General features: G+C 34.1%; 1 protein-coding gene across 4 annotated transcripts in view; it reads right to left on the reverse strand.

Moving 5' to 3' along the window:
- The window catches only part of MACROD2 (mono-ADP ribosylhydrolase 2), a 1,871,078-nt gene that overhangs the window by 1,785,104 nt on the left and 72,234 nt on the right, over positions 1 to 13,740 (reverse strand). For all 4 annotated transcript variants that reach the window (XM_046678763.1, XM_046678762.1, XM_046678761.1 and 1 more), the window contains exon 3: positions 10,995 to 11,102. In XM_046678763.1, the coding sequence (XP_046534719.1) occupies positions 10,995 to 11,102 (108 nt within the window). The remainder of the gene's footprint in view (positions 1 to 10,994; positions 11,103 to 13,740) is intronic.

The following is a 13,740-nucleotide window of genomic DNA, read 5'->3' on the forward strand; positions in this document are numbered from 1 at the left end:
GCAATACGAAGTGCTCAGTCAATGAGAAGCAAAAACATTGCAAACGCTCAAAAACAATAATGGAAAATGTTTTATTTTGTCTACTTAATAACTTAAAATAACTGTTTAATTGTAGTTAATACTTTAATTCAACTTTCCTCACAGCGTGAACTCTAAATGCTTTGTAGTTGGAATCTCAGGCTTCCTTACAATTAGCAAAATTTTAAAAGATATTTACAACAAAAACTTCAATCTGTCAACTCAAAACTTATATAATTGTAAATTTATATTTATTTAGATAACTGTCTAATTACTATCTTCGACTAGATTACAAATTCAAGAACTTAGATGATGTCTGGTTTTCTCACCACTTTACCTCTCACATAGCATAGTGCTTGCCATATACCAGATACTTAATAAATGTTTGTTGAATGAACACATGAATGAATTATGAAACTCTTGACTACAGGCATTCCCCTTAAAATTAAGAATAAGCAAGACTGTCTTATCACAACTAATATAACATTGTTATTATGTAGTAGCCAATGCAATAAAAAGAGAAGAGAAATAGTGTGTGGAGCAATGTATTTGCCTAGAAAACCCAAGAGAATCAACTGAAAACTTATTAAAATTAACTTCAACAAGGTGGGTAATTATTAAATTAATAGCTTTTCTATATTACCAAACATAGTATTATAAAATAAATAATAGAAGAAAATAGATGCCATTTATAATGGCAACAAAATTATAAAGCTTCTAGGATAAAACAACTGTGTGAGTCCCATATGAAGGAAACTATAAAACTTTACTAAGGGATATGAGGGAAAAGATATTCAAATATATCTAAGCACCATTCCTAGATAGGAAGACGCAGTACGTTAAAGACGTCAAACTCCCTGCATAACCTAAATTTCTAATCAAAATTCCATTGATATTTCTGGGATTTTGTTGTGATGGTAGTTGTTTTGGCTTTTGATTTTGAGCTTGACAAAATAATTCTAAAATTTATCTAGTAGAATAAAAGGACAAGATTAGCCAAGAAATATTTGAAAAGGCAGACAAATGGCGGAGGCTGAGAAAAGAGTCACATTATCCCATACTAAAATACCAATGTGAAAGCTACAATAATTTAAAAATATGCATCACTACCTCACAACCTTTGTGAGCATAAATTCTAGATGGAGTTTAATATAAATTAAAGTGAACATTTAAAAGGTAGAGGAAAATATAAGAGACTATTTATCAAACCTTTAAATGGGAAAGTCCATTCTAAATACAATATCAAAGAAAGAAACCAATAATAAAGACTTAAGAATTTAATAACATACACATTCTTGAATGCTTGAAGAGAAACACATACCATAAATATATTTGAAAAGTAAATGTCAAATTGGAAAGAAATATTAGCAACATATATGACAAAGGCTTACTCTTGTTAATATATAATAAGCTTTCCCCAATTAAAAAAGACAAATAGAAAACATGGTTAGAAATATGAACATGACACTTTAAAAAAAAACACGTAAATGGCCAATAAATACAAGAAAAACCATTCAATATCATTAATAATAAAAAATTAGATAACATTAATCACTTTTAAACTGGTAGGTTTGATTTTGTAGATATAACCTAGTATTTACAACAATTTGCACTTACATATCACCCTTGAGAAAGTATACTATAACATTCTTTCTAAGAAGCTATGAATATCAAAATCATTGTTAAAAAACTATTAAAGCCTTTTACCTAGTAATTCCCTCTTTTTTTTTAAAGATTGGCCCCGAGCTAACATCTGTTGCCCATCTTTTTTTTTTTCCTTCTTCTTCTCCTCAAAGCCCCCAAGTAGATAGCTGTATATTCTAGTTGTATGTCCTTCTAGTTCTACTATGTGGTACGCCTCCTCAGCATGGCTTGATGAGTGGTGCTAGGTCTGTGCTGAGGATCCAAACTGGCAAAACCCTGCCACTAAAGCAGAGTACATGAACTTAACCACTCAGCCACAGGGTCAGCCCCAGATAGTAATTCCTTCTAAGTAATACATTTTGAAGAAATAATCAGAGATGCTTATAAAGATTTTGATATGAGGACATTTATTATAGCTTTATATATAAAAATGAAAAATTGGAAAAATAATCATTTAAAGTCATGTTCTTAACATTTAAGAATATGGAAAATGGGATGTATATGAGTGGGAAAAAAACAGGCTACAACATAGCACATATAGTGTTGTTGCAAAGTACATTACTTATAGCTCTCTATATAAACACATTTTAAAGACTATAAGATATAAAACAAGTATTAATAGTGCTTATCTCTGGATTAAAATTTGACATTTTATTTCTTTATACTTTTCTGTATTTCTCAATTATCTTCAATAAACATGTATTAATGTTATATTCTGAAAAAAAAGCCATATTTTTTAAATTAGCAATACTATAAGACATTAAGTGAGTTTTACTGATAAGGCATATCTATGATTAAAAGCAAACTATTGATAAAATCCTATTCTGAATGTGGCTTTACATTGCAGCATTTTTTTTTATATGTTTGTTTAGCAAAATGACGGTTTTTGTGGGCTATCTCACGTGATAATAGATGTTACGAGGTTTTTTCCAGAAATCACCTTCTTTTCCAAACGTAGGTTTGAGAATATCATTTCTAAAACTGTTTTCTCTGTTTTTGGTCTTCCCAAAACAAGAATGGCAGTAGTCATAATAATAACAATAGTAGTAATAGTACTTTTATAGTATGATAGTTTATTTGTTCCTAAGTGCTGCTATCTATGGGAGGAAAATTTATTACATTTATGTTTTATGAACTCAATAAGGAACTACTTAGAACAACCCCACCTTCTCATCCTCAGCCATAGGAAAATAACATTTACATTTTTTACTTTACTATTCTTCACTTATACAAGGCTTAAGATAAATTGTTAGCTACAAAATGCTAGAAAATTTGATTTGTCATAGTATATCTTATACATTCATTAAAATATTACTATTCAAACTATGTCATGCACTATTTTAAAAACAATATAGAAAATATCAAGTATTGGCATGGATATAGAGCAGTTGGAACTCTCACACACTGCTAGTGGAAGTAAAAAAGTGATGCAACCACATGGCCGTATCTATTAAGGCTGAACATACATGTATCCCATGACATAGCAAGTCCAATCGCAGATACACACCCAACAGAAATATACAGATACCAATTCACAAAAATACACACACACACATACACAAAGTGTTTGAATGTTCATTGCAGTACTCACAGACCCAAACTGGAAATAACCTAAATGCCCATCAACAGTAGACTGAATACATAAATTGTGGCATATTCACAAAATAAAATATTACATATCAATGATAATGAATGATTATATCTACACACAACAATACAGATCAATCTTATAAGCATAATGGTGAACTAAAAAAGCAAAACATTTAATACTATAAACTATATGGTTCCATTTCTATAAAATACAAAAGCAGACAAAAATAATCTATGTTACTAAAAGTCAGGACAGTGAAAACACTATCCTGTATTCACTACAGGATGTTAGGGGATGCCAAGGGGTCTTCCACAGTACTGATAATGTTCTGCTTTTTGATCTGAATGGCATTATACGGGTGTGACAATTTGTGAAAATTTATTGAGCTGTGCACTTATGTGTGTGTTTTTGTGTCTGCTATTGCTCAACAAAATGCTGAAATAAAAAATACGTAATACAAAAATTTAAAGAATAAAATTTTAATGCTTTGCTAGTAGAGATGAAATTTCATACTGAATCAAGTAGTTGCTGTCAATCCTGCCCTAAAATATTTCTGAGAGTATATAAACCTATTTTCCCACTGATTTGAATTCTAATTTCAAATACGTCTTATTTTTGTTGTACTGAACACTACATAAAAATAACATTTATTTTAAGCAAGTGGAGGTGATTATTTAAAGAAACTTCTATAAAGTAAAATTTCTTCCATCATATGCAGTCCCACTACCTAATTTACCTATGTAAATATTCAGATATTCTACATCAACTTTTCTTTTAATAAATTATACCCAACTATTAAATGGTTGTCTATCCAATCATATGTCACTATCTCAATTTTTGACACAATTATTACATTCACAATTAATGCAGTAAAAACACATCACTAAAGCAAACTAAAACAATTCTTTTCCCTTGGCCATTAGTTCATATAAATTACCAACAATGTTGTAGAAACTTAGCTTCTATTCTAAAGCCTCAGAATTGGAGTTTTCCTACACACAGTTCAAGTATGTAGTATAACAGCTAAAACTGCAAAACATTGGATAAGCACCTTTAGTTTGTTATATGTATATTTGGGCAAAAGACTGCAGAAACATGCATAAATACCTTGTGACATTCATAGAAAAGAATCATTTTTCTGACATTAGAACTAAGCCATATAACTCTGCTACCATTTACTGAATGTGTCTATATACTAGGCACTGTGTGAAGTGCTTGGAATACAATCTCTTTTGACTTTCACAACAGCCTTGTGAAGCAGGCCCTATTATTTTCTCCATTTTATCAATGAATAAACTGAGGCTCAGAAAGGTTAAATAATTAACGGTCATTTGGCCAGGAAGTTGAAGAGGCATATTTAAAATCATGATTGATTTGACTCTAAGCCCTCTATGATTAACCACAGTGTAAATATACCTCTCCTTGGCATGTTGTAGTGGGAACAGGAAAAACTAAAATAAACAAATCAACCTTCCTCACTTTCCAATTTAAAAAAATCTGTTTCATGGCATATTGAACTAATCTTTAGCCAAAGCCAACCCATCAGAGTGGGAGAGTTAACCACTTCTTTATTACACAGCCCACAATCAACAAATGAATGAAGATCATATCTTCTGTGAAATATTTTTCTGTGATTGTGGTACAAGTAAAATTGTCTCTAATGATAAAATACTGAACCACAAATTAGATGGATGTATTCTCCCCTGAGGTCTAGCAAAGACCAAAACTCTTTGACCAATAGGCTTAATACAAAATTATACAAGGACCTAGATACTAAACAGTTCGTCCTATATGCTGCTACATACAAAAACCTGTACATGAATCTTTACAGCAGCTCTACTGGTTATAGCATAATACTGAAGAGAATCCAAATGGTCTTCAGTGGGTGATGGTTGAACAAACTTTAGTATATCCATGCAATGGACTACTATTCAGCAATAAAAAGGAATGAACTACTGATACATGCAACAATCTGAATGGACCTCGAGGACTTCATGTTTAGTGAAAAAAAAACAATCTCAAAAGGTTACATGCTGTATGATTCTATTTATATAACATTCTTAAAATGACAAAACTATCCAGATGGGGAATGGGAAGGGGGGCAGAGAGGTGGGTGCCACTACAAAGGGGTAGCCTAAGGGAATTCTTTCACGATAATGCAACAGTTCTGTATCTTGATTGTAGTGGTTACATGAATCTATACATGGGATAAAACTACATAGAACTACACAGACACACACACGAATGCAGGTTAAAAAATGGTGAAAGCTGAATAGGTTTATACTCTAGTTAACAGTAATGTAGCAATGTCAATTTCCTGGTTGCTAACTGCACCATAGCTATATGATGTCACCATTGGAGGAGGCTTACACAGGTGAGGGTGAAGGTACACAGGAATCTTTGCACTATTTCTGCAATTTCCTATTACTATTTTGACATAAAAATTTAAAAAAAATGGCCCTGGGTATGAGAACCTGAATTTGAACCTGTGTCTGCCTGACTCTGAAACTTGTGTACTGCCCTGTGTACCCTAATGCCTACTAAATATGTTTTATTAAAATATATCAAATACACATTATTTCCTACAGAGAAGAATACAATATTTAGGAGGCTCATCCTGGGTCACATTTAAATAAATTCAAGGAAGTTTGAAAAATACTTGATTAAGAAAAAATTTAAAATATCAAATCATTTTAGAACAAAGAATCCTAAAATTCATGGGGCAACAAAAGACCCCGAATTGCTAAAGCAATCCTGAGAAAAAAGAACAAAGCTGGAGGCATCACAATCCCTGACTTCAAAACATTCTACAAAGCTACAGTAATCCAAACAGCATGGTACTGGTACAAAAACAGGTGCACAGATCAATGGAACAGAATTGAAAGCCCAGAAACAAAACCATACATTTATGGACAGCTAATCTTCGACAAAGGAGCTGAGGGCCTACAATGGAGAAAAGAAAGTCTCTTCAACAAATGGTGCTGGGAAAACTGGACAGCCACATGTAAAAGAACGAAAATTGACCATTCTTTCTCACCATTCACCAAAATAAACTCAAAATGGATCAAAGACCTAAAGATAAGACCTGAAACCATGAGGCTTCTAGAAGGAAATATATGCAGTACACTCTTTGACATCAGTATCAAAAGGATCTTTTCGGACACCAAGTCTTCTCAGACAAGGGAAACAATAGAAAGAATAAACAAATGGGACTTCATCAGACTAAAGAGCTTCTTCAAGGCAAGGGAAAACAGGATTGAAACAAAAAAACAACCCACTAATTGGGAAAAAATATTTGCAAGTCATATATCCGACAAAGGGTTAATCTCTATACTATATAAAGAACTCATACAACTCAACAACAAAAAAATCAAACAACCCGATCAAAAAATGGGCAGGGGACATGAACAGACATTTCTCCAAAGAAGATATAAGGATGGCAAATAGACACATGAAAAGATGCTCATCATCACTGATCATCAGGGAAATGCTAATCAAAACTACACTAAGATATCACCTTATACCCATTAGAATGGCAAAAATAACCAAAATAAAAAGTGACCAATGTTGGAGAGGATGTGGAGAAAAAGGAACCCTCATACACTGCTGGTGGGAATGCAAACTGGTGCAGCCACTATGGAAAACAGTATGGAGATTTCTCAAAAAGTTAAAAATAGAAATACCATTTGACCCAGCCATCCCACTACTGGGTATCTATCCAAAGAACTTGAAATCAGCAATTCCAAAAGTCCCATGCACCCCTATGTCATTGCAGCATTATTCACAATAGTCAAGATGTGGAAGCAACCTAAGTGCCCATCAACTGATGATTGGATAAAGAAGATATGGTATATATATACCATGGAATACTACTCAGCCATAAAAAAGGATAAAATCATCCCATTCACAACAACATGGATGGACTTTGAGGGTATTATGTTAAGTGAAATAAGCCAGATAGAGAAAGGCAATCTCTGTATGACTCCACTTATATGTGAAAGTTAAACATGTAGACAAAGAGAACAGATTAGTGGTTACCAGGGGAAGTGGGGGTGGGGGGTGGGCACAAAGGGTGAAGTGATGCACTACAACATGACTGAAAAACAATAATGTACAACTGAAATTTCACAAGGTCGTAAACTATCATAATCTTAATAAAAACTAAAAAAAAAAAAATCAAATCATTTTATTCATGACAGTTAAGACCACATGTTCCAATGTACTAATACGGACATGGAAAGGGAACTTTGAAGTCTGATAGAAAGTGATGACTTGGCTGCTCTGGCACCTTGACTGGGGGAACTGCCTCTTGTTTCCCTCTCACTAGAGGCAGCCCTGGAGTTTCCTGCCATATTGCCTTGTTCGCCTGAAAGGTTAACAGCTGCTCCTCTCCTTACACAACAGTCAAACAAACTGCACAGCAGAAAGCTGTAAATAGAGTCATTACACTGTTCATTTGGCATCTTTTTTCCATCTACCAGGAACTTCCTGATGAGCTGGTCCTTGTAAGATGCAGAACACGGCCAAATTACAATTATCTCAGCCAGAGAGGTTAGCTAACAGTGCCAAATAGTTTTTGGGAGTGAGTGAAAGTTGCTGCCTGCCTTCATATTAATTCATCAAACCCTTGTACACTATGTGGCAGCTATGAAAAAATTACACATACAAGGAAGGACAAAAAATCAAAATAGTGATGGGATGTTTTCCTATTTAGCACCATTTTATTTATTTCAATAAAAATTACCCCCAAAATTATTTTTGTTTATTGATCAAATAAATTATTTTTCAAATCAGAGCCAAACTGGTTCACTGTGTCAAGTCCCCAATGCCTAATGTGCTACTGGTCAAAGGTGCTACAAATTCAATGGTATGTAGTTCAATTTAACAAATATATAGTATCAAGTGTTTATTAAGAAGATAAGGGCATTTGGTTTACTTCCTGGTCAGGGAATCACATCACCCATACGTCAGCTATCATACTGTGGTGGCTACACATTATTGTGATGCTGAAAGCTATCCCACCCGTATTTCAAACACCAGTAGGGTTACCCATGGTGGACAGGTTTCAGCAGAGCTTCCAGACTAAGACAGACTAGGAAGAAGGACCTGGCCACCCACTTTGGAAAAAACTGGCCAAGAAAACCCTATGAATACAGCAGAGCATTTTCTGATAAGCACCAGAAGGTGAGAGGATAGCACAAAAGGACTGGGCAGGGTTTTGCTCTGCTGTACACAGGGTCACTAAGAGTTGGAATCAACTCAATGGCATTAACAATACTGCACTGACCAGTGTAAACTAGAATAAGCCAAAACTTATGTTTTCCCTCCCCCTGGTTCAATATGCTATTGGACTTGACATTGTAAATAAAACCTAGTGCTAAATCACAACAACAACAAAAAATAAAGAACATAAGGGCAAGATACTGTTTTGGGAGGTGAAACAAAAAGTAAAAATCCACTAGTCTATATCCTTAAGGGGGAAACAAACAGGTATACAGTCAACAAAACCCAAGAAAAACCTTAACTACTGCTATTATTATGTGGGCTAACTTAAGTGGCAAATTCAATGTTATATTAATAATAAGAAAAAGAAAACTCATGAGAGTGGTCTTCAGGTATTTAAGAAGGAAAACATGTCATTAGTTGTACTCCACGGAACAGAACTAGGATCAATGGCTAAAAATTACAAGAATATACAAGAACACTGGTGGTGTATATATATATATATAAATAAAAGAGCTTTCAATTTTTTTTAAATTAAAGTTCATGTTTGTAGAATTTAGGGCATAATAAATCATTGATGACTTACTAATTACAGTGATATCTAATTAAACCTCTGTATTGGAGAGAAGTTCATGAGTACCTTTCCAAGGACTTGTCTTCTCCAGAAGCCCCATAGATCAAAGGAAAGCATCTTGATACCCAGGGCCACAAATGAACAGTCCGGAGAGACTAGATGTAAGGGAGACTTGTAGTCTATGGGTGATCTGAGGATGGAATTCTATTCAAAAGGAGTGATTCATGTCGGTTGGAAATTAAATGACCCAAACAGACGCTCTCTCGTGAAGAGTTTTACATTTTAAAAGAGGAAGTAGAGGAGAAAGGAAGTACAGAGATAGAAGAGAAAGTAAAAAACTGAGCTCCAATTATGGCAAAGCAGATACAGTACAAAACAACTCATGGCCATTTCTGAGGGAAGTACAGGCTGACTGGGCTTCCAGACTCCCTGCTAGGTTGCCAGAACTATGCTATACCCCGAACAGTGTTCCAGTTCTCCATGAGACCCTTCTGTTCACCTACCAAGGCATGTTCCTACTATCCTGAGTGAATTTACTCATGACTGGAGAGAACCTTGAGACAATGTACAACTTTACCTGAATTCTGCACTCCTGGAAAACAGGGACTGTCAAGAAATTACCCCCCTCACCCAACGCTTTTCTGTTCCAGGAAACAGCTTACTACAAAAGAACCGCTCTTCCCCATATGACTTGGATAAAACTCACAGATGACCCCTTGTAATCTATGACAAAGCCAAGACATAGACTCTCCAAATTCCTACTCTTTGGCTCATAAATGATTAGTTGATTTATCCCCATTGACTATTCTGGTTGGTCAATGCCTGTTGACTTGACTTGACCAAACTTTAGTCAAGCTTCTCTCTTTCCTCCAAGCCTCCAAACCTCACCCACCCTTGAACAATGGAAGGTGAACATCCCCTCCTTAATAACCCCTCCCAAGAATCAGCTAACTTTAGGGAAAAACATTCCCTGATCAACAGTCGGATCATGTCACACACTCATCCCATTCCCTCACAACCAATTCTTTCTAGCTTATTTACTCCTCTCTATAAAAGAAAAGCCCTTTTCTGCCTGACCTTTGAGATGCTTATAGATCTCATGATCAAAGTGATTCTTCCTATTGCAATATTCATCTTCCTCCTATTGCGATCGTCCTCCTCCCCTTACTGTAATAATCTTTTTGAATAAAGCCTCTCCTTACACAGATTTGTTTTTGTTTGACACTTTCAACCTGCAAAGAGCCTAACTTTACTAAAACACAAATCAAAATCATTAAATATCCTCTTACTACTGACCTTTATTTTTATAGAATCACAACCATTATGTTTTTCTTGATATACAGCCATGTAATAAAATATATAGGTGATACAGACAACTACAAATAACACTGTTATTTTCCCAATGTTCAAACACAAAAATTACTTACATAATTAACTACTAAAATAATTAAAATAGTTCATAATGAACACAAAAAGTTGAAACCAAACAACTGAGGCTTGGACATCACATAAATAATTTCTTTATATTTTACTTTTGTCTGCTGTAGTTCAATCATCTCTTTACAACCTACTCAAAAAAAGCAAAAAAAAAAATGAATTTATTTTTAGGTTGGCCAATTATTAACTCAAGTATGAAATTAACAATAATATAGCTGCTAAAGTTCCTTCTGAAGAACTTTTTTGCAACAATCTGTCACTTCTCCAGTGATCCAGTTATTTTAGTCTCAACTTAGCAAGGATACCATGTAGGGTTAGCACATTAATTGCAACACATACATAAAATAAATCCTCAATGTTTTTAATCAAAAAGGGAAATATATAAGACATTTCTATACCAAGAAGGATATCTTTTTCTAAAATACTTATATTCCTGTTTATGAAAAAATAGTTTTCAATAATAAATACTTGTATAACAAATACATCACAAAAAAATCAAGTACTCACCCGCATTGACTATAGCATCTACCTCTAGCAATGTGATGTCACCTCTATAGAGAGAAACTTTTTCACTCAAACTTTTCTTGACCTGTGATGTTTCCTGAGTATCTTCTTCTGTAATAAAAAAGGAATACACATTAATAGCAATATCCTTAATTAATTTAATAAAGACAATTTTGACACAAGAACCAATCTGGTTCACACTCTGATATATTAGATAAGCAGAAATAAATATGTAAGTATCAGGGATGTGGATTATTCTCTATTTACTGTGTATTCCTCAATACAAATGCAGTATCACATATATAACAGATATTCAATAAATTTAGATATGTTATATTGGTCAACAAAAAATTCAATGTTGTTTATTATTATTATGAAAATATCAATTTTAAAGTAAAATTATGTGCCACTAGTTTCACAAGAAGATAAGAAAACAATGCACAACTACGAAGACAAAATAACTTTTCAGTGAACAAGCTTATTTCTATTTTATTCCAGTTACCTAAAAGGCATCCTTGAAAAAATATTTACTCAGAACAAAAAAATTTAGGTTTGGCTCTTTGCTACCTCTAAGTAACAAGGTGTCCCTCAGAATGGGATGAATCAAGAATATTTGAATGTGTGACACTGTTCCTTTCATATCAAATCGTACCAACCTTTCACTCAAGAGGGAGTTGTTAGGTAAAAAAGAAATAGCTCTGTCCTGCACACAACAGCCAGTAAGCTGGTATATTTAAAAGAAGCCAAAACACTACATTCTAAAACCTAACATATTTTTAATTGTTTTAGAGCAATACTATAATTTGAATGTTCATTTATTTTTAACAAATAGTAATATTAAAACATATTAAACAAAGCTGTGTGAAATCAATGTTTAAAAATACATTAAATTGCTATGCATAAAAAGCTTTTTAATATATCTCTAGAAAACCTGATTTATATACTCAAACTTCTTAAAGTGTTTATGATCTGTGCAAATCTTTCAAGGAGGAAGATAATGCTATTAATTCACTACGACATTCTCAAATGAACATGCAATTTTGAGGTATCTGGGGAATTAAAGGTGATAGGTCACAAGTCACTTAAACTGTCTTTGGGCCTGAAAGGCCAAAGAAAGAATTGGCCAAGACTAAAGAAATGATCTGTGGCCATGAAAGTGATCTTTCCTCCCTCTGTCTGCCTCCAAAGCATCCCCTTCTTTGCAACCATTTCTCTCCTTAAAGGATTCTAATCAAAATACTCATTGGTGTTAGTAATAGTAATAATAATAATAATGAGGAGAATAATGTGAGAAAATAGTATGTTAAAAGAGTAAAGAAAGACTTTAGAAGGCCTCAAAATAAAAAACGCTACAGTTGACCTAACCACGTCAGGGAATCTTAGAGTACTGTTTTCCTTTTTGAGGTAATGCCTAAGACCACAGACTTTACTACCAGATTGACTCTGTTCAAATCTTCGTTCTGCCAATTAACAACTGGGTGACTTTGGATAACTTATTTATTCTCTCCATGCCTCAGTTTGTAAATTACTGACTCCTTCACAGTTAACATGAGTTCATTACACTTAGAATAAAGTTTGCTCCACCATAAGCTCTAAATAAACACTACATTTTTTTACAAAGGTTTCACAAAGGTGATATATTATTTCAGCATCCATATTCAGAATACTACAATACTTAAGAAATATTTTCAAAATATATTATTTTGAATAAGGTATCAATATATTTATTATTATTATTATTTCCTATCAGTGAAAGAGATCGGATTTTGTTTGTGCTTTTACCATGCCTGGCCCCAATGACAAAGACTTTGAGGCAGAAGACCTTGAGTTCCACACCCAATCAGTTTCTATTCTTACTCCTTTTATCAAATTAGACAGTTCTGATTCTCAATTAAAGATGATTGGATAGCAATAATATTTGGTGGGTTTGTCAGAAAATTCTGGATATTTGGATTATTGTGAATGTAGAAATTAAAAAGACTTCTCACTGACAATGAGTTTCAGAACTCCATCAGACATTAAACTCATAAGCACATCACAAATGAAAGCAGAAGGGTTAATTGTTTCAATTTGGGAGACAAAGTAAATAGATTCCTAATCCATCCTCTATCTGCATTTAGTTCTAAAACGTATTTCTTCATTTTCTCATGAAGCACTATGTATGTAATACTGCATTTAGTTGTGACTTTTAAATATATTTGACAATAAATCACGTATTTCTTTCTTCAAAAGTAAAGAAATTGGGGGCCGGCCATGTGGTGCAGTGGTGAAGTTCATGTACTCTGCTTTGGCGGCCCAAGCTTTGCAGGTTTGGATCCCAGGCATGGACCTACACAGTGCACATCAGACCATGCTGAGGTGGCATCCCACATACAAAATAGAGGAAGACTGGCACAGATGTTAGCTTAGTGACAATCTTCCTCAAGCAAAAAGAGGATGATTGGCAATAGATGTTAGCTCAGGGCCAGTCTTCCTCGCCAAAAAAGATAAATAAAAGTAAAGAAATTGTTAAAGAATGGTATTGGAAAGTATCAAAGTTTAAACCATTTAGGGGCTGAGCCTGTGGCCGAGCGAAGTTCATGCACTCTGCTTCTACAGCCCAGGGTTTTCACTGGTTCAGATCCTGATCCTGGGCGCAGACCTAGCACTGCTTATCAACCCATGCTGAGGCAGCATCCCACATACCACAACTAGAAGGACCCACAACTAAAATATACAACTATGTACTGGGGGGCTTTGGGGAGAAGAA

Source organism: Equus quagga, chromosome 12, assembly GCF_021613505.1.
Source record: "Equus quagga isolate Etosha38 chromosome 12, UCLA_HA_Equagga_1.0, whole genome shotgun sequence".
Taxonomy (NCBI): Eukaryota; Metazoa; Chordata; class Mammalia; order Perissodactyla; family Equidae; genus Equus; species Equus quagga.